Source organism: Pseudogymnoascus destructans (assembly GCF_001641265.1).
Source record: "Pseudogymnoascus destructans isolate 20631-21 unplaced genomic scaffold scaffold_4, whole genome shotgun sequence".
Classification (NCBI taxonomy): domain Eukaryota; kingdom Fungi; phylum Ascomycota; class Leotiomycetes; order Thelebolales; family Thelebolaceae; genus Pseudogymnoascus; species Pseudogymnoascus destructans.
The window spans coordinates 1538592-1560313 of NW_020167523.1; the positions used below are offsets into that span (position 1 = coordinate 1538592).

Here is a 21722-nt window from a genome sequence, read left to right on the forward strand (position 1 = left end):
CTGCTTCAAGCTTCAACTATTTCTATAGCAGCACTTCGATACTACAATGGAGGACGACCAAGCTCCTACAACTACTGCTGAACAGCAGATGCAACAACTGTTTGCCTTTATACAAACTATAGCAAACAAACTTGAGAATTTGGAAAACACCTTTCAAGCCAACACTTCAGCAACACAATCTTCAACTCAGACACATCATACAGAGCTTCCCACAGCTCCTCTGGCTATTTCGAGTACCCCAGGTGCACTTCCTAAAGTGCAAACACCAGATTTATACCATGGAGACAGGAGGAAGTTGAAGGGATTTCTTATGCAACTGGACATCTACTTCACCCTCAGGCCTCATCAGTTCACCTCAGACATTCAGAAGATCTATTTCGCTGCCAGCTACCTCCGTGGATCTGCATTCAACTTCTTTGAGCCATATCTTAGAAGACTTAGTGGCAACAACCAAAATACCACTACACCTTTGATTACCTCTTATGACCAGTTTCAAGAGGAACTTACCAGGACCTTTGGAGACATCAACGAAACTGCTACAGCAGAAAGAGAGCTACAGAAGCTATGTCAAAAGACCTCTGCTGCTCAGTATACAACAGAATTTAGGAGAATCACTTCTCACTTGACTTGGAATGAAGAAGCCTTAGTCTTCACTTACTACCAAGGGCTGGACACTCATTGAACAAGTTATTAAGAAAATCTCCTCCTTAAGGGGGTGGGCCAATACTACCACATGGCATATCTCTACCAACTAGAGGCCTAGGAACATGAACGATAGCTCTAGAAGCTTCTACATCCCTCTATGATTCATTACACGTCATCGCTCCTTAGTTACCCACAAGATTGGTTAAGTTATGACATAATTTGTCTATAGGTACTCTGACCTTGGACCTCCTTTTCACTTCTATAGGCTAGGAACCCAAGAGATGGTTCTATGCTTACGTTCACTACATGATTAGCAAGCTAGTTGTGGGTCGCACTTGATTTCTAATACATTTACCAAGCCTGGTTAGTCATGGACTTGATGATAGGCTTTTTGAAAGAAGAAAGGAGAAGAACCAAGACTGGCATCCAACAAGAAATTTCAACAATTACACCTCTACACCAACTGCTAAGGACTCAGCACCTGAACCTATGGACTTAGACGCCTCTATAAAGAGATCTACAGCAAATCCAGCACTCAGCCTACAAGAAGCCCTCAAAAACTGAAAAGGGGTAAACTTACTCCTCAAGAAAGAAAACACAGAATGGACAACAACCTTTGTTTATACTGTGGCAAAGGGGGGCACAGAATTCAGGAGTGCTATTCAGCACGGGGGAGTGCTGAATCAAAACATATAGCAGCCTCAGACACAGTCACAGCTGCTATTCCTGAAAAACTTGAAAAATCCCCACCAGGCACAACTTCAACTGAGACTACAACTTCTCCCCTAGACAACAAAGATGTGTCGATGGTGCTTTCTCAGAGTTTCACACACCTGTTAATCCCTATTCAACTCCATTTCAAACAACAGGTGTTATCTACAAGGGCTATGATAGACTCAGGGGCAACAGGCAACTTTATATCTCAAGACCTCATCTTGACACACCAGTTACCTACAATTCCCAAACGCACTCCAGAGTTGCTCCGAGTCATTGATGGAACTCCTATCAGTTCAGGTTCCATTACCTGCAACACCCCAGTACTCAAACTTGAGATTCCCCTAGGAAAATCAACATTTTCAGACACCATCTCTTTAGATGTTATACCAATGAAGTACTCAGTCATCCTAGGTCTTCCATGGCTTCAAAGGCATGATCCAACTATCAATTGGAAGCATTTATCGCTTGGGTTTAGCTCAAATCCGGAGCTCAATACTGAAAAAACCCTTCAAGCCTCAGTTACCCCTATTCAGGTCCAAGACTCAGACTTGTCCCAGATCAAGGATTTTGACCAAACTATGGACGATATATCATCTCTGATATGGGTTAAACCTTTCCAACCTGTCCTGGAGATAGCAGCTACTTCAGATTTGGAGAAATCATCTCAGGAGGTCATTTTGCCTTTAGCATACCAAGACTACCAACATCTTTTTGACAAGGCAAAGGCATCAATTCTGCCAAAGCACCAGCCTTATGACCATGAGATACCACTCGCAGAAGGCTCAATGCCTCCCTACGGCCCTATCTACTCTCTATCTGAATTAGAGCTGAAAACTCTCAGAGAATACCTAGATGAGAACCTTAGTTCTGGCTTTATCAGACCTTCTTCCTCACCAGCAGGAGCTCCTATTCTCTTTGTCAAGAAGAAAGATGGCTCCTTGCGTCTCTGTGTTGATTATAGGGGCCTTAATGCAGTCACTGTTAAAAACAGATATGCTTTACCCCTTATCCCTGAGCTCATGGATAGGCTCTCTTCAGCAAAGATCTTTACCAAGTTAGATCTCAGGGGAGCTTATAACCTGATACGCATCAAGGAAGATGACGAGTGGAAGACAGCATTCAGAACACGCTATGGTCATTTTGAATACCAGGTAATGCCTTTTGGGCTTGCCAATGCACCTGCTTCTTTCCAAGCTCTCATGAATGATATTCTAAGACCTTACTTGGATATCTTTGTTGTTGTCTACTTAGATGACATTCTTATATACTCTTTAGACACTCAAGAGCATGTTCTACATGTTAGACAAGTCTTAGAGAAGCTATCTCAAGCACAACTCTTTTGCAAACTTGAGAAATGTCTTTTCCATATGTCTCAAGTTGATTTCTTGGGACATAGAATTTCAACAGAAGGCATTCAGATGGATCCTGAAAAGACAAAAGCAGTACAAACGTGGCCTATTCCTTCCAGCATTAAAGAGGTTCAGTCTTTCCTTGGGTTTGCCAACTATTACAGGAGGTTTATACCAAGATATACATCCTTGGCTTTACCCCTTACTCAATTACTTCACAAGGACACTTTGTATCACTGGGATAAGACACAGCAAGATGCTTTCGATGCTCTTAAAGGAGAATTCAAAGAAGGGAAAATGTTACTACACTTTAACCCCTTGAAACCTGCCACTCTTGAGACAGATGCCTCAGATTTTGCCATTTCTGGAATCTTATACCAAGCTCCAAAAGACAAACAAGAAGAGCTACAGCCTGTGGCATTTTACTCAAGAAAGCTATCAGCAGCCGAACAAAACTATCCCATTACAGACAAGGAACTGCTTGCCATAGTATGTTCTCTAAAGCATTGGAGATGCTACCTTGAAGGGGCAAACTATCCTATCACTATTTACAGTGACCATTCAAATCTCTTGACCTTTACAACCACTAAACAGCTCAATCGACGACAAGCAAGGTGGTCTGAACAACTAGGAGGTTTTGACTTTGTTATAAAACATGTCTCAGGGGCCAAGAATCAAAGAGCAGATCTCCTCTCAAGAAGACATGACTACCAAGATTCTGCTAAAACAAGCAATACAAAGGCCCTGCTAGACTCTACAAAGCTTATAGCAGCATCTTTAAGCAACCCTCGCACTACAGAGGACTTAGAGGGAAACTTATCCCCTCAAAACCAAGTTGCCCCCATTACCTCTTCTCAGAAACCAGAGACCTTTAAAGACTATACACCCTCAGCAACACTTCTTAAAGCATTCAAAGATGCTTACAACCACGATCCCTTTGCCAAAAGAACTTTGGAATACCTCCAGAAGAAAGGCTCCTCTCTTGAGAAAGTTGGACTACAAAATTTCTCAAAAAATCAGCAAGGACTTCTCTTATTCAAGAGCTATATCTATGTCCCAAGGGATAAACGATTACAGCTACACCTCCTACAGCAGTTCCATGATGCTCCAGCTGCAGGGCACTTTGGCTTTGCAAAAACTTATGAACTTCTAACAAGAAAGTTCTACTGGCCTAGTCTAAGGACTACTCTTCAAGACTATATATCTTCTTGCACAACTTGCAACTTGAACAAACCTACACGGCAAAAGCTCTATGGCCTCTTGCAGCCTCTACCTATACCAGAACGCCCATGGGACTCCATATCCATTGACTTTATAGTCAAGTTGCCTCCTTCTATCCCAAAAGGGGGTGCTACCCTTATGACTCTATCCTTGTGGTGGTAGAAAGGCTCACAAAAATGGCACACTTTGAGCCTTGCAATGAGACTATCACAGCTTCTGAACTTGCGTGGCTATTCCTCAAGGTGGTCTTTAAATATCATGGAATTCCTGGACACTGGATCTCAGATAGGGGAGCAGTTTTCACTTCAAACTTTTTTAAGGAGTTCTCTAAACTCTTAAACATGGAACAACGCTTTTCTACAGCTTATCACCCTCAAACAGATGGCCAGACAGAGAGAGTCAACTCTGTACTTGAACAATATCTAAGAATTTATACAAACTATGCTCAAGACAACTGGGCAGATCTTCTCCATCTTGCAGAATTTGCTTACAACAACACGGTCTCTAACACCACAAAAGAGACACCTTTCTATGCAAACTATGGTTATCACCCTAGGTTTGAAGTGGCAGAACTTAATTGTCCTGAAAATCTCAAAAACCCTTCTGCTACTGAAAGAATCATCTACCTTAAGGGCCTCCAGGACTATCTCAAGGTCCAAATACAGCGTGCACAAGACGAGCAGGCTCAGGCCTTTAACAGGGGGGTGGTTGCACAACAATTCAAAGTTGGTGATCAAGTCTTTTTGTCTAGAAGACATATCACAACTACTAGACCATCAGACAAACTTGATACTAAAAGACTTGGACCCTTTAAGATCACAAGGACTATTGGCAAGAATGCTTTCGAGCTTGCATTACCACCTACTTGGACTATCCATAATGTCTTCCATGCATCTCTCTTGTCTAAGGCACAAGAAAGTTCCTTAAGACCACTTCAGTCTCCTGCACCTCCTGTTCTGATTTTGGATCAACCAGAATATGAAGTAGAGTCTATCCTTGACAAAAAGACACTTAGAGGTCAGGACTACTTCCTCGTTAAGTGGAAAGGCTATCCTACAAGTGACAACACTTGGGAACCTAAGAGAAATCTAAAAAATGCATCCAAGCTGATTCTAGAATTTTTTTCTAAGAAAGCCACCTGGCTAAAGGGCAAGCACACAGCTAACAAACGTCCTTAAGAGGGGTATCATGTCATACTGACATTCGTTGCACTCAGTTTGCTATCAAACTCAAGAGCAAACTTGGAAATCTCCTCCTCAAACCTACAAGTCACTATACATATTTTGGCTTATCACACCAACAACAAGAGCAATACTACTCAACGATTGCTACAACCATCTATGATTCATTACACGTCATCGCTCCTTAGTTACTGGGCCGATATTACCACATAGCATATCTCTACAACCCTCTATGATTCATTACATGACATCACTCATACTACCACATGACATATCTCTACCAACTAGAGGCCTAGGAGCATGAACGATAGCTCTAAAAGCCCCTACGAACCTCTATGATTCATTACATGTCATCGATCTTTAGTTACCCACAAGATTGGTTAAGTTATGACATAATTTGTCTATGACATAATTTGTCTATAGGGGTACTCTGAGCTTGGACCTCCTTTTACTTCCTATAGGCTACGAACCTAAGAGATGGTTCTATGGGATTCTCTTACGTCAACTACAGTTACCAAGCCTGGTAAGTCATGGAAAGTCTTGGAAAATGAGAGAACTACACTCCTTTAGCATAAATAGGATTGCCCTTTCCTTAAGAAAGGGCAAGCAGACAATACAGTAAATCGACTATCACATACTTCCACGTCTTTTCCAAGCTTCCAAGCATTCATCTTGTTACTCCTTGTTTCTGAAAAGTCAGTGAGGTGTTAACCTCTGACTTACCCCTGAGTTCCCAGACTCAACATTTGTTGCAACTTGTCTGAACCACTTCACTACATCACACACCTGATTGCTGCGTTGTGGAATAGTCTAAGCTACGACCCTTTGGCTCTGTTTTCTAAGACAGTGTGTTGTCTTAGTAAATTCATCCCTTCCTTGGGTGGCTAGATTCTCACATCTGGTGCACCCACCATTACAAGTGGCGCCATACTATTGGAAGCCACTGATCCAAACCCAGCTGAAGTCCGGAAAGCTCAGCTCGTCAGGGTTTTGGGGGTTTCCCCCGGGGCTACAAATAGCGTACGTAGGCCCGTAGATTAGGTAGTAATTAATTTTGATCTATATACTGTATTTACCGTGTTCTACTGTGAAGCTTCTGCTCCGTTACCCGCAAGGAATCAATTACGGTGGTTGGGGATTACCATACAAATCCGTGTGTAATTCCCACTTTCCGCAATCACCTCTAACACTAACCAGGTCGGAACTGAGTCGGATGGGTTTCGGGTACTTGAGAAAATCGACTCATGGGGTTCCCCCATCATCTTTTTTGTATCCTTCGTAGTAGACCTATAGGATAGCATCCGTTTAGCCTCCGACTCGCACTCTCATATGCTATTACTGTGAGCTGGGTGCCCTGTGTCCTTACACCTATCAGCCATGTCTTGGCTATCGCAATAAAGGATGATGCAATTGAAGTTGAAGGGTCGTCGCACGCAGAACCTTTCTTTACAAGTCATCTGCAGCACCCTACGAAAGCCGCATTGATTCACTGGAAGCCAGAGATGCTTAAAAGACCCATATTTCGTCAGGCCGTACGCACGTGTGATATGTTCCGTACGTCGGAGTGGAAGGCTCTATACCTTGATTGTCTCGGCTGGGCGACTTGTTTTGAGCGTTAACGAGCTACTGTTTTCGTAGAGGCACAGGAAACGCTGTTGACGGTAAACTTCTTATTGATCATAGTTTGCTTTAACTAACGAGTGCGTAGGGGCTGTGACGACAGCAGTTCGCGACCAGATACTAAGACACAATCCCCAGATTGGTGTCTTTTGCGGATCATACAACAATGAGAAAGTCAGGTTTATCGTTCAAGATGCAGTGCTAGAGCAGCCTAGTGACTCTGGCTTTCTCCGGGCCTTCACGCACATGAGCCTCACTTGTGATCCTCGCGCACCTCAGACAGTGCCGGACGAGGTTCGCGATGACCTCCCGCCCGATCCAGAGCTGATGCAGTTTAAGCTTGAGCAGTAAGAGCTTCGCTTGAGCTTAAGCGTTTGTATGAACACGCATTTGTTTAGGGTTCGATTGGAACAGAAGCTGGTGAAGAATATCGTCAATTAAATAGACAGATTGTACGGTAACTAAGACGCTTGGGCAAGAGCTAAAGAGGGAGTACCTCCGGGACTACTTCTACCGTATCCACAACGAAGAACTGAGAAGATCATGAAGAAGGTCACAGTCATGGCACCGACATATGTTGAGCCTGTCGTCAAGCACCAGCTGCCGGAACGGACCCAGCTTCAAGATTCATGTGCGACCTCTCTAAGGGCCTCGCCATGCGACGGATTCATGCCATCGACACAATGGTCGCACTATCTCGTCGCCAAGAACTCCAGTGTCATAAGTCGATCTTGAACATATCGTCCTCGGGAACCTCTCTTGAAGGATCCGCCGTGCCGAAGGAAGAATCGCCTGTTCCTATTATTTTTCCTCTCAAATGCAAGAAAACTCAGTGCATATTCTGCATTGGCGATGATCGCCAGAGTTACGATAGGCGGACGCGCAAATTCTCGAAACCCGACAAGATGATGGACCATTTAGAATAGAGGTTCAGTTTGCAAGGCCGAAGGGCTACTTCTCAACAACATTATCCTTTTCAAGAATCACGTGGAGATGGTGCACAAAATTTGTTGAGTAATCAAATGTATGTATTCCTCTCCTGCCTATGTAACCTATACTGTGATTTACCGATAATCCGTATGGAGATCATGTGAGATCATGTGACTATTACAACAAAATTAGACTTAGAGAGGAAAAAGATATATCTTGAACAACTGGTCCTTGTGACATTGTCCGTTCCGAGACCCTCCGTAACCTTTGCCTTCTGTCTTCATTCTGCAAGTATGTGTAGGTGTAAATACTAGGATATCCTTTTAGAGGAAACACCTGTTGCAGCTCCTCCGTGTTGAATGAACATTATATTTCACGTGATACGCGAACGGAACCGACATCAACGTGCCGGCGAAACAAGGTCTAGACACGGCAAATCTGCCACGCCACCAAGGAGAAAGTAAATCTACTGTATAAAAAATACAAAAACATACGACAGTGGGTATTCGCTGGTGGTCACCCACCCAACTACTAATCCACCGATCTCAAGGTTATGTATGGCAGAGCGGACGGGATGCCCAGTTCTCTTGAGTCTGTGGTCGTATGTGATAATTATTTGCGTATCCGTCTTTAGGACCCATGAACCGCCTCTGCTTTTAATCTCTCGACTTACGCATTAACGTCAACCGCCTCGCCCATCTCGCCCGCCTTGAATGAGGTCCATAGCCTTTCTGTATGCTTAGGCGCTCCGTGAGTGACTCATCCTAGGTCTTTGTGGTATATAGCTGTTCAATTCCGCCATACCAAACACGTGATCAAATCCGTATGCCTCACCAGATGGTCCACCGGATGGTCTCGAATGATCCCCCACCAGATGTCCACTGAGTGTTTGAAGAACCCATCTTCTCCCGACTTATAAAATATATCAACGTTCCAGCGCACCTTACTCTCACTCTTGCGCTGTGGTTGGAACATGAGAATAGTTTGTATTTCCAGACTTGTCTACAAAGCCCCCGCATCGTGCAACTCAAGCCTCTCAGTAGCTCAAGCTGCATGCTTGGCTTACCACGTGCGATTGAAAACACCCTCGATACTTTCTTGTAGCCACTCTCCGTTTGGTAATTGACGTATCTTGATCAGCTTTACAGCCCATATTAGCTACAACTAGATATATCAGCTTACATGGCGTTTGCTTTACCTGAAGCCCTTTCTCAATGACTTCCGCACGTGGATATCTTGCATTCATCAGCGCGAGTGTAGCCCACGCTGTATTAACAACCTGACTCTTCTCGTGCTGGACATACTCCGCAACCTCGCACGAGGAATAATGCTCTCCCCAACCTCCGTCCTTCATCTGCTTGCTCACAAGCCAGTCGCAAGCCCTAGGCACGCGCTCGCTTGCCTGGTATGTCTGACCCACACTAGCTAGACTCTCAAAAAAGGTCCCGTATGTGAAGCAGATCGCCCAAGAGCCATACCAACTTCCATCAGGGCGCTGAACATTTGTGATGTAGTCCATAGCTACAGTGATACCCTTCTGGATGCTGTCGCGGCGGTAGGTAGGAAAATGCTTGCGGAAGTGAGAGAGGGAAGTAAGAACGGCGGTAGTGCATTTTGGGTAGGAGTACTCAACCATGATACGATCGAAGACTTCAGCAGGGTTGAGAAGCTCCATCAACTCGCTTCCTCGGGCTTTTTCATAGCTACCGAAGCCGCCATCCTTGTTTTGCATTTTTAGCAGCGTGTCTACGCAGTCTTGTAGGCGGGAGTCGGATATGAGTTTTGGGAAGCCGCTTTGAGATGTTAGAATTGTAGCCTCTACGTTTAAAACTGAATTGTACTCACTAGACTTCCTGAAGCAAGATGGTAGCCTTCATGCCCTCCGCTGAACAATCAGAAACAATATATCCGTTGGCTTTTGTGCTGAATGGCCAACCGCCCTTTCTCTTCTGGCGATAGGGGTCCTTCAAATCCTCTTGGAACTGCGAGAGCTCGATAAACTCTAGTGCCTTTTGCATAGTATCCTTGAATTCTGGAGTCCTCGCCAGACCAGCTTCCGCAACAGCAATAACGTTACAAGCTGTATCCCATAGCTGCACCCCATTTGTTCCTCCGCTAGTCATGCCATCCCTACTTTGCCAGAGGTACGTTGTCAATTTCGCCCAGTGTCGACGTACAGCAGTCCGATCCCCGCCGTCGGCAAAGTGCGCAACGACCGTATGGAAGGCTTTGTTGACTGGAGCAAGGTCGTTGTAAGATGTGTTTTCGTCTTCGCGCCGTATTAGGTCCCTTACAGCCACATTAGCTTGATTGTGCAGCCAAGATGGCCTCAGATATATTTCCCATGCCCGCATAACAGTACTCATGACCCTCACAAGTGGAGTGTATGGCCGCTTTAGGTCAGTTGCAGCCACGGTGCTGCTGTTCGCTACAAAGTCGATAGAAGAGTAGGGCAGGACGTAAATTTCCTCGCGCAGTTCCTTTAATAGTGGATTCAAAGGCATTTTACACTTGTTGGCGTACAGATATGAGGTCGGGAGGTAGACGACACGGCATTGAATCCACCACCGCCAGGGGTGAAAGGGAACCCAATCTGGTAGAAGCCTGCGGGTATGGTCAGTAAAAATAGCAGACATGTCAAACAGCCGACATACCAGAACTCAGGAGGGACAGGGTTCACGCCCTCCCACTCATATAGGTTCAACGTAGACAGCCAATACTTGCCCCATTGTGGAGCACCAATAGCACCGCCTATACCAGGAAGTAAAGCACCCAGCAGCAACGACGGCAGCAGCACGGTCAACAGACCTATTGCTATCAGTTTAACAGCATCAAGGTCGTCAACCGCCCATTTCTCCTCAGAGTTAGGTTTTAGCTCGCCCCCACGTCTCCATAGCATAATGTTGGGACTACTCTTGTCATGTCCAATGTCCTTCCTGATTCTGCAAATTCTTGCTTGGGGAAATTCTTTATTAAGAACAATAACTGGTGTTCCAAACCCTTTCTTGTGGCCAACAACATGCTCATGTTTTGACAAGAGAACTTCTACTGATATAGAAATATCCTCCTTTAGTTTGGTAATAGTCTCCCCATGTCGAAGTCTATTAACTATGTCGTCATTGTCGTCATCAGAAGGCGGCTCTTCCTTTTCTTCTTCCTCTTCTTCCTTGGGCTTTTTTTTAGCCTCTTCTTCCTCTTCTTCCTTGGGCTTTTTTTCATCCTCTTCTTTGGCCTTTTTTGCTGCCTTCTCTTCTGTGGCCTTTGTAGCTTCAACTGTTTCCTTAGCTGCCTTTGCTTTAGCTTCAGCTGCCTTTGCCTTTGTAGCTTCTTCTGCTTCCTTAGCTGCCTTTGCTTTAGCTTCAGCTGCTTCCTTTTCCCTAGCTTCCTTTTCAGCTTTTTCAGCTGCTTTTTCTTCCCTAGCAGCCTTTGCTTTTACTTTTTTTGCTTTAGCAGCCTCCTCTATAGCTGCATTTTTTTTTGGCAATTTCTGCCCTGACCCCGGCTTCTACACCTAAGCGAAATTGTTCTAGCGTGGTACCTTTTAGTTCGAGTGGTTCGTTCTCTTTCTTGCTATTATACACGATTGTAGAGGTTTCCAATATTTTCGTTTCTAGACTTTCAAGCTCTGCCTTGGAAGTTCTAGAACTTTTACCCTCTAGCTCTATCTTCTTAGCATAATCGGAGACAAGTGAATCCATTTTTAATTTGCATATGATCCAAGCATAGACCAGATATATCGGATAGATCTTACCAAGCTTCAACAACCTCTCTCGCGCGCCCGTCGCCAAAGGGTGATCCTTCTCTACATCTAGTATCCTTAAAACCACATAGTAAAGGGCTGTGGCAAACACGGTCGTCGTACCCTCCAAATGCATGCCCCAGCCTCCATCCGCATTAACATGGTTTGCCAGATACTGCTTCATCTCGATTTTCCACTCGGTTGGGATTACATTGCGAAGACCAGCCCGGGCAGCAGGAAGCTAGGCCCTCCATAGTCGCAGCCCCAGTGGCCATCCTCGAGCTGCAGGCGCTGAAAGAACGAGTAGCCATTGAGTGCCGTGTCGGTGAAGGACTGCGGTGTTGGGAGGGTGGGCGCGCCCTACCGAGCTGGTGGTTAGCATAGACATTGCCGGAGGATGGTCAAGGTGGGTGCATACAGTCGGATATCCAAGGAAATAGCGCTCTGCGACGGATTGCTGCTGCTTTTTTGCCTGCTCCTCGCTGAGATAAAACCAGTGATGCACGCCCTCAGTGCTCTTGAGCCTCCATCGTTGCAGATCAGTTCTCGGAAGACTGGCGTCCATTGTGTTTCCCCCCATTTGAATCAAGTATGGTCTCTGGCGCTGCTGGCAGCCAGGTTGCCAGGTCGGCGTGTGTGAGTGAGGCAATTTGTTGAACACATAATTGTAGTTTGACGACTTGATTGAGAAACTACGGGGGGAGACGTGAAAAGCAATGGACGGCTTGGTAGGCGCTCCGACAGCGACTTGCGTTATTCTTACAGGGGCAGTGATTGGACTTCGTAACCGAAGATCTATTCATCCTTCTTGGCTCGAGAGCGCAACATTCTGAGAGTATATATCTCTATCTCGAACACCGTAATCGTTGGTTTCCAAACCACTGCCTAGAGGCGGTTGGCGAAAGAGATCGGCACTGCGAAAGCGATCGGCACTCTCTCGGGAGAGGACGCGCGCGAGTTGAACGCGACAACGAAACAACGAACACGACACAACAACGACGTACATAGGTATATATAATTAATCAATTAAATAAGTTAGGATCTATATTCTTGGTCAGTGATTCATTATCACTGCTACCGTCACTTGCACTGTGAATCATGTCGTAGTTTAGGTCTGTAAAGTCAACAAACCCGCTTTCTTTAACGGCTAATTGCCGTTGTAACTCCTCCTCCTCCTCCTGCCTACGCTTGATGTCTAGGTTAATGATTACTTGAAGTAATCCTCTTAGTGGCTTGGTATCCAGGTTACTTTTTTGGAATTTAAGTAAGTCCCGCTTCTGTACTCGTTCTGCTTTCCGTGCATCGATACTAGCACGGAGCTGCATCTTGCGCTTAATGTTCACCATGCGCATTCTCTCTCTTCTCTCTCTTGCTTCTTCTATAAGTTGCTCTTTTACCTTCTTCTCGTAAATCTTCTTCCGTGCATGTTTCAACTATAATAGCTCCGCCTTTTTGAATGGACTTCCGACTTCTAACTTTCCGCTGTCGTGCTCTATCATCACTAGGGTGCGTCATAGGGAACCTGGACCACCGGTTCCCCTAGACCGGGCCATGGTCTAGCCTGGTCCCAAATTCTCAGACCACGGTCTAGTCTAGTCTGAACTTTGAGCGATCCAAGTCGAGCTGACCATCTTATTGAGGCCCGGCAGTTCTACTTGAAACAACCAGATACTTATACAATTACTTGGGTTGCCCTCAAGTTTAATGTCAACCGTGAGACACTTCGACGACACATTACTACCCCTCCCCTTCCCCGCGGGGGTCAAAACCGAGTTTTATCTCAAGAACAAGATACTGCAGTTTGTCAATTTATATATGACCAACTTAAGCGTGGGGTCCCTACAAACCGATCAATGGTTTTACGGGCTGTTGCGGACTTGCGACCCGATTGTACGATCCCATCGCAACGGTGGTTAGTTACAACGCTTCCTTAAGGCACACCCTGAATTCCACTCGATTTATATGAAGACTTTAAATACGGATAGAAAGCAGGCACAAAAGAAAGAGGTGTTTGAGGAATTTTTCCTTACATATAACGCACTTATTACAAAACACAACATTAAGCCATATAACTTATGGAATGTTGACGAAACCGGCTACATGATTGGATGTTATAAATCTACAGCTGTTATTGTGCCGATTGGCATAAAGCAATGGACTTTTGATAATCCTGAGAATCGGCTCTCTGTTACTGTGATTGAGGGAGTAAATGCAAGTGGTACAGCAATTGCAGATGAGCCAAATGCTCTTGTTATCGTTAATGAGAGTGGGTATTCAAACGACGACATTGCAATTCAAAACCTCATGCATTTTATTCAACTATCTGCAGAGCATATGGCACCAGATGACACCCGCCTCCTATTACTCGACGGCCATGACTCTCATAAAACGGAGCGCTTTCTCACATTAGCAGAAGAGCATAACATTGTTATTTGCTGCCTTCCTGCTCATACTACGCATCTACTACAACCTCTTGATGTAGCAGTTTTTAAGCAGTGCAAACACTTCCATCAAAAGGCACTTGATCAAGCAGTACGCAGCTATGACTATGAGTATAAGCTACGTACGTTCCTTTCCGACATTCCACAAATCCGACGGCAATCCTTAACTGTCTGGATAATTCAATCAGGTTGGAGAAATGCAGGACTATATCCATATAATCCTCCACTAGTAATTGATAAAATACAAGAGACCCGGAATCAAACACCAGACTACAAGCCATTTGCTTCGTACGACCTTATCTCAACTCCAAAAACTAGTGTGCAAACTATACAGGCAGTTAAACATTGGCAGAAGAGAGTAGAGGCAGCTTTCTCATCACCATCAAGAGAAGGGTTTCAATCATTTGCACGTGGAACTACAGTTGTTTTACATCAAGCTGAGCTCTATAAGACCGAGCTTGACATTGTTACCTTACGGTCAGCAGAGCAGAAAACAGCAAAGGCAAGGGCACGGAAATCACTACAGAAGGGGGGGCAGTTATATGCATCAGACGCCCGACTGTTACGTAAGGAGAAGAAAGCAAAATTACAAGCAAAGGCAGAGGCAAGAGTAGCAAAGGAATCAAAGCAAGTAGTAAAGCAGCTACAGGTGCAACAACGGAAAATTGAAATCGAAGAGCCAAGGGTTGAGAGGAAGAGGGTAGCAGAGCGGAAGAAGGTTGGGTTAAAATCCAAAGTGATAATTTTACGGTATGGTAAGGATCATGGTGATAGTAACATTGAGATTAGTAGCGACAGAGTAGTGTCATACTGACATTCGTTGCACTCAGTTTGCTATCAAACTCAAGAGCAAACTTAGAAATCTCCTCCTCAAACCTACAAGTCACCATACATATCTTGGCTTATCACACCAACAACAGAAGCAATACTACTCAACGATTGCTGCAAACTCTTCTACTACATCTGTTTATGCTACATACATCACGGCATATCATTTGGACACTCATTGAACAAGTTATTAAGAAAATCTCCTCCTTAAGGGGGTGGGCCAATACTACCACATGGCATATCTCTACCAACTAGAGGCCTAGGAACATGAACGATAGCTCTAGAAGCTTCTACAACCCTCTATGATTCATTACACGTCATCGCTCCTTAGTTACCCACAAGATTGGTTAAGTTATGACATAATTTATCTATAGGTACTCTGACCTTGGACCTCCTTTTCACTTCCTATAGGCTAGGAACCCAAGAGATGGTTCTATGGGATTCTCTTACGTTCACTACATGATTAGCAAGCTAGTTGTGGGTCGCACTTGACTTCTAATACATTTACCAAGCCTGGTTAGTCATGGAAAGTCTTGGAAAATGAGAGAACTACACTCCTTTAGCATAAATAGGATTGCCCTTTCCTTAAGAAAGGGCAAGCAGACAATACAGTAAATCGACTATCACATACTTCCACGTCTTTTCCAAGCTTCCAAGCATTGATCTTGTTACTCCTTGTTTCTGAAAAGTCAGTGAGGTGCTAACCTCTGACTTATCCCTGAGTTCTCAGACTCAACATTTGTACAACTTGTCTAAACCACTCCACTACATCATACACTTGATTGCTGCGTTGTGGAATAGTCTAATGTAATGGTGGGTGCACCAGATGTGAGAATATAGCCACCCAAGGAAGGGATGAATTTACTAAGACAACACACTGTCTTAGGAAAAAGAGCCAAAGGGTCGTAGCTTAGACTATTCCACAACGCAGCAATCAGGTGTGTGATGTAGTGAAGTGGTTCAGACAAGTTGCAACAAATGTTGAGTCTGGGAACTCAGGGGTAAGTCAGAGGTTAACACCTCACTGACTTTTCAGAAACAAGGAGTAACAAGATCAATGCTTGGAAGCTTGGAAAAGACGTGGAAGTATGTGATAGTCGATTTACTGTATTGTCTGCTTGCCCTTTCTTAAGGAAAGGGCAATCCTATTTATGCTAAAGGAGTGTAGTTCTCTCATTTTCCAAGACTTTCCATGACTTACCAGGCTTGGTAACTGTAGTCGACGTAAAAAAATCCCATAGAACCATCTCTTAGGTTCGTAGCCTATAGGAAGTAAAAGGAGGTCCAAGGTCAGAGTACCCCTATAGACAAATTATGTCATAACTTAACCAATCTTGTGGTTAACTTAGGAGCAATGACGTGTAATGAACCATAGAGGGTTGTAGAAGCCTTTGGAGCTATCGTTCATGTTCCTAGGCCTCTAGTTGATAGAGATATGTCATGTGTAGTATTAGCCCAGTAACTAAGGAGTGATGTCATGTAATGAATCATAGAGGGTTGTAGAGATATGCTATGTGGTAATATCGGCCCAGTAACTAAGGAGCAATGACGTGTAATGAATCATAGATGGTTGTAGCAATCGTTGAGTAGTATTGCTCTTGTTGTTGGTGTGATAAGCCAAAATATGTATAGTGACTTGTAGGTTTGAGGAGGAGATTTCCAAGTTTGCTCTTGAGTTTGATAGCAAACTGAGTGCAACGAATGTCAGTATGACATCTAAGCTACAACCCTTTGGCTCTGTTTCCTAAGACAGTGTGTTGTCTTAGTAAAATCATCCCTTCCTTTGGTGGCTAGATTCTCACATCTGGTGCACCCACCATTACACTATTGCGCAGTGTGTCGACTATAGGAGCCACTTAAGAGGAGCGCACTTCCCTCACAGCTATATTCCTTGTTGAGGGACCGTTGTGAAAGGTCTGGTCTATGAAGTCTGTAGTGTTCTGTGGTGTTCTAGTGTGTTCTGTGGTGTTCTGGAATCGACTTTAGGATATGGTTATAGGGTTTCTAAAGAAGGGAATTCGAATTTCAGTATCAAGGTTCAGGCTTAGAGAGCAAAAGAAAGGTGAGATTCAATCTTATGTTACGATGGTCACGGAGGTCATGGTGCTAGTCTAGGTAAAGTAAGCTAGATTGAATCTAAAGAAAGAAGAAGAAGAAGAAGGAAGGTGAGGCTATTCCTTATAATATACAGTTGTCCGCTTAGCAGCTGTAGCCTTGGTAGCTAAGGCTACACCCTGTAATCCCCTTATAACTATAACAACCGTAATAACCATAACAAGCTGTGAGCTGTAATGGTAACAGTTTAAAGAGTTGGGATTTTATATAGGAAGAAGAAGAGGAAGACTTTAAGGAAGAATTTATAGCTAAATTAGTAGTTTAAATAGCTCTTAGCTTATTTAGTATATTATACTTTCTTATATTCTACCTATATATTATAGCCTTACCTCTAAGCTAGCTTATAACTTAAATAATAAGTAACTTTAGATATTTAAGAATATCACATGATAATCATGTGATGTTCTTGAATATTCATAAATTTAAATATTCAAGAATATGTTGAATAATTTTGATATCCCTGTGCATTTTGGTTTGTGCAGTTTCGTATATCACATGTTTGATAACTAACGATATTTAGCCGGCCTAGAATTAATACATCAAATTTTAACCAAAGAACTTATCAATTTAGTTCCATTTGTCAACACCTGTTTTACGGATTGAACGTCTAGGTTATTGAGCGTCTTTACTTAAATTGGAGTTGCTGTAATCGCTGTCGCCAGATTGCAAATATTAATTGTACTGTATAATAAAAGGCATGGTATCACTGCATGGCATCACTGCATGGCATCACCGCATCACCGCATCGCACTTCTACTCTGATAATTACTATAATTCCAATTTCCTGTAGACTGATCAAAGATTAAATAGAAGCTCAAGATCAAATAGAATCTCAAGGCCAAAATAATTGCTGAACGGAACAAACCTTTCCCATTAAGACTGATGTGTACAGCCGCCTTAGCGCGGCGCCAAGCCACGCAATCGCTGGGGCGCCGACGACCATGGACGACGTCGTGCGCTCGGACCACTTTGGCCTCGGGCAACATAAAACGCTCTCGTCTGGCGTTTAGATTTAGATTTCTTCTTATTTCCTCATCACACACGCTTCGTGGAGAGAGGCGTAACGCGCATTTGATCCCATGGGCGATTGCGAGGTTTTCCATCACGACGACGATATCGGAGGACCTTTTTCTATTGTATGAGGGGAGTTTGGTGGGTATGAAGTGTTGATAGAAGGTCGACGATTGAAGAAGAGGTCGATATATCTGATCACCAGCAAGAAGTTGATCGAAGAACAAGATCGCCAAGATGTCGACCGATAAGACAGCCAAGTATAGGACGGAGATCCAGCAGGTTAGTAGACGTTTCGAGCTTTGTTTCTTTGCAGTCATTTGTTGCTGGCCACATTTGGGAGTTGGGTTGCTATTGTGTCGAGGGGGATGCTTGACACAAGTGAATTTCACCGCTTCGTTGCTCGTTTTTAGCGAACCAGATCTCTCTGGCGGGTCTCCTTGTTGCTTATTGCTTTTCCCCGTTACTGTTTTCATTCTTTACCTTACAACCTCCCCACGCTTCGCTTCGCGTGGACAGTATCCACGATGGCTCTCAAGGATGCAGCAACTGCGTTGTCCGAGGAGTCTGGCTCCGACTTTGAAGATCCCAAGACAGCCCAGAAGGCATTACAGCACTACAAGAAGTGGATTGCTAACCAAGTCTTTAAAAAGATGATGTACGTCTCTGGTGAGACCGGCGAGCCATCACCAGAAACAACTGGCATGGTCGAGGAGATCGTGCGCCAGCAAGTCATCGAAATGGTATATAGTATCCATCGATCGATCTATCGATCTATACCTCCCTTGACCTGATCTAACACCTTCCAGCTGCGCACCTGCACCGAGAACGCCGCCCGCCGCGGCTCCAAGTCCATTACCACCGACGACCTGATCTTCCTTATCCGCCACGACGCCGCCAAAGTCTCCCGCCTCCGTACCTTCCTCTCCTGGAAAGACGTGCGCAAGAACGTCAAGGACTCCGACGACAAAGGCAACGAAGCCGACATCGGCACCGGCGACGAGCCTGTGGCAGCCGTCGCCGCCACCGGTCCCGTCGACGTCTCCAAGAAGAACAAGAAAGCCAAGGTCGGCCTCCCCTGGGAAATCGCCTCCCTCTACTCCCAGGAAGTCCCCGAGCGCGACGACGAAGACGACGAGGACGAGGAGGAAATGAACTACGCCACCCTCCAGCGCCTCAAGAAGGCTGATGAGCGCACCAAGGCCATGACCAAGGAGGAGTACGTCACGTGGTCTGAGTACCGTCAGGCGTCCTTCACGTTCCGCAAGGGAAAGCGTTTCCGCGAGTGGGCTGGTTTCGGGACTATCACTGAGTCAAAGCCGAACGACGATATTGTTGATATCCTCGGATTCTTGACCTTTGAGATCGTGCAGACCCTCACCGAGGAGGCCCTCCGCATCAAGGAGCAGGAGGACCTCTACAAGGAGAAGAGCGGCGTCGAGGACCAGGGCAAGAAGCGCAAGGCTGTCAAGGGACTCTTTGATCCCCCTGCGGTTGGCAAGTCCCCCGTTGAGCCAAGACACGTGCAGGAGGCTTTCCGCAGACTTCAGGTGCGCCCAAAGAAGTCCCGCGCGATGCTGAATGGCACGAGGGGTCTGAACAGGACTCCGCTTAAGCTCGTAAGTGACCCTTTGTTCGTTGATTTGATGTGGGTTGTACTAACTATTGAATAGTTTTGAACTGACACAGTTCCTCTGCTGGGTATCCGGCTTTTATTGACTTTGACTTCGGCGTGAAGGAAGGACACGGGGCGTAATGGTATGGAGGCTTCATGGAGTTTATTGCATGTTACTACTGTTCATAAGATGGATTATGACAGGATTGTTTTATGGGGGTTGACTTGCGTATTACTGTGCCTGAGACATTACTGTGCATGAGACGGTTATGGAGCCAATGAACCCATAATATATAAACTGGTGTGCCTCGCTGTGTGACTGTCTTATTCCGTCACTGCTATCTGCTCTATTCATAATCATCAATCATCAATCATCCCAGCCCAGCGCTCAACTCCAACGCCATCAAATGCACAGCCCCCCACCCCGCACTGCACCCCCCTACTCCTCCCCCGTCTCCCTAATCCTCCTCTCTTCCTCCCCCTCCAAAAAATCCCACCCCCCAAACGCCCCCTCCGTCTCCCTCTGCTCCCTCGCCCCCCAAACAACCAAATAATGCCTCCCAAGCAACTGCCACTCCTCCTCCTCATCAAACATCTGCATCTGCCCCAACCTTACCTTCTCCGCGTCCTCGATCCAGTTATCCCACAACCAGCTGATACTCGCGCCCTCTTGGAACATATCTAGACCTGCTGCCCGTAGGCGCTCGAGTTGCGCGTCAAGAGAGTCGTAGGTGGAGATGGAGGGCATGGCGAGGTTGCGCGCGGCGAGGTTGGAGGTCATGACGCGGCCGAATGCGGAGGTGGGGGAGGTGGGCTCGTAGATCACGGTGCCAATGGTGGGGATGCGGGAGGTGAAGAAGTTGAGCACCGCGTCCGCTTGCTCGGCTGCGAGGTAGCAGAGACAGCACTCCGAAACAAGCAGCGTAGGCAAGTCGGTGCGGATATTATCAATCTCCGCCGGCAGATTTCGCAGGTCTATCGGGTGGAAGAGGTACCCCGCGTTCTTATCAACGTCAGTGAAGTACCCCCACATCTTCTTCTCTGGGTCATGGTCCGGCACCGCGCGCAGGCTGTTGAACTCGCTCCCCGGAGGCCCGATCTTGTCGGAGCGATTGATAAAAGCGAGTTTGTTGGCGGAGATTATGGGGAAGTCGAGCTCGTGGTAGAGGATCTGGTCTTTGTGGCCACGGTCGAGGTAGCGGAAGTAGCGCGTGTCGGTGCCGGCGCCGAGGGAGATGACCTGGACGTTTTGCTCGGGGTGCGCGTTGATAAAGTTCTCAATTAGGCGGTCGATTACTATGGTGCGTACGTAGGTCCCTGGGGGGTGAGGCTGTTAGTAGGGTGTTATCATGAAGAGGCGGGGACGAAGGGGGAAGCACCTCTGTTTATGACGGGCATGCGCAGGGCAGGAGAATCAGTGCCTAAGTCGGCGACAAACTCGCTGACGTAGGGGTCTTCGAGGTAACCACATGCCACTGCACTACGTCGGGAACCGTTGGCATCAGTATCGGTCTCGCGGATCATTTTGTCCCTGTCTGGCCCCCCGCCTCTCGTGCTGGAGGACCCCCCTCTACCACGTCCAGCGCCACGCGAGCGGTTCCCGCGCATGGAGAGCAGATTGGGGATTTCAGGAGCAGCCATGGTGGCTGTCGGGGTATCTTGTGAGAACGAATAATTCTTGTGAGAACGAATAATTAAAAGAAATAGAGGGTTATGGGGAAGTTAAGTTGGTCAATTCTGGAAGGAAGCAATTGGGGTCTGGGAGCGTGATGGATGCTTGTTACAGGTACTGTCGTGGGGTCGTTATCGATAACGGAGGGGTGGGATAACTAAATTCCAGGTCACGGGGAATTGATAGCTTTTTTAGCTTCGTATCACGTGATAAAGCATGTGGTTGCACTGAAACTTTCCAATGCAACCGCAACAAGCGATCTCATTTCCCTTTACGGGCCACTTTCGGTCATGAGCGTTTCACGACTCCACGATTCCACAGGCTCAGAATCCACGGCTCCAGCTCCGCAGCTTTGCTAGTCAATGCTCGATATCCATAATGTGGATGACCTGTACGGTCTGGGACTATACGGAGGTGTTGTTCATAAGTTTTGTGAGTGGGTCGGGCTAGGGCCCCCTGCGTAGGCTGGTTTGGCAATTCTGGCCAAAGTACCGATTCTCACGCGTCACGAACACTTGAGTGTGAGAGCAATCAATTCTGTAGAATAATGAGTAGAGTAGATACCTAAACCCCTATATAAAACTATACTATAAGCCTAGTACTCTGTGTGCATACCATTTGCAGCAATTACTGCTGCC

At 45.8% G+C, this 21722-nt stretch overlaps 4 protein-coding genes across 4 annotated transcripts; 1 reads left to right on the forward strand and 3 right to left on the reverse strand.

Annotated features, from left to right (window-relative positions):
• Positions 1-8725: 8725 nt before the first annotated feature.
• Positions 8726-11586, reverse strand: VC83_02196 (uncharacterized protein; the record flags this gene model as incomplete). The annotated part of the gene is made up of 5 exons (XM_024465864.1): positions 8726-8803; positions 8862-9456; positions 9509-10267; positions 10318-11098; positions 11415-11586. 5 exons carry the CDS (start codon positions 11584-11586, stop codon positions 8726-8728), a joined length of 2385 nt encoding a protein of 794 aa, XP_024326717.1.
• A 23-nt stretch (positions 11587-11609) lies between these two features.
• Positions 11610-11967, reverse strand: VC83_02197 (uncharacterized protein; the record flags this gene model as incomplete). Its single annotated transcript, XM_024465865.1, has 2 exons — positions 11610-11762; positions 11821-11967. The coding sequence occupies 2 exons, from the start codon at positions 11965-11967 to the stop codon at positions 11610-11612; spliced, it is 300 nt and encodes a 99-aa protein (XP_024326716.1).
• Positions 11968-17777: 5810 nt separating this feature from the next.
• On the forward strand, positions 17778-19698 carry SPT3 (transcriptional regulator). The gene is made up of 4 exons (XM_024465866.1): positions 17778-18079; positions 18451-18540; positions 18607-19416; positions 19471-19698. The coding sequence occupies exons 1-4, from the start codon at positions 18035-18037 to the stop codon at positions 19474-19476; spliced, it is 951 nt and encodes a 316-aa protein (XP_024326709.1). The 5' UTR covers positions 17778-18034; the 3' UTR covers positions 19477-19698.
• A 153-nt stretch (positions 19699-19851) lies between these two features.
• On the reverse strand, positions 19852-21184 carry PPM1 (carboxy methyl transferase for protein phosphatase 2A; the record flags this gene model as incomplete). Its single annotated transcript, XM_024465867.1, has 2 exons — positions 20792-21184; positions 19852-20729 (listed from the first exon to the last, which is right to left on the reverse strand). Exons 1-2 carry the CDS (start codon positions 21051-21053, stop codon positions 19852-19854), a joined length of 1140 nt encoding a protein of 379 aa, XP_024326708.1. The 5' UTR covers positions 21054-21184.
• Between the last annotated feature and the right edge of the window lie 538 nt (positions 21185-21722).

What these genes read in the sequence shown, in the direction of transcription:
- SPT3 (XM_024465866.1), top strand. Translation starts at nt 18,035, where the DNA reads ATGTCGACCGATAAGACAGCCAAGTATAGGACGGAGATCCAGCAG. An exon ending in ATAGGACGGAGATCCAGCAG is followed by an intron (nt 18,080 to 18,450) that starts GTTAGTAGACGT and finishes GTCTTTAAAAAG; the next exon opens with ATGATGTACGTCTCTGGTGA. An exon ending in GCCAGCAAGTCATCGAAATG is followed by an intron (nt 18,541 to 18,606) that starts GTATATAGTATC and finishes AACACCTTCCAG; the next exon opens with CTGCGCACCTGCACCGAGAA.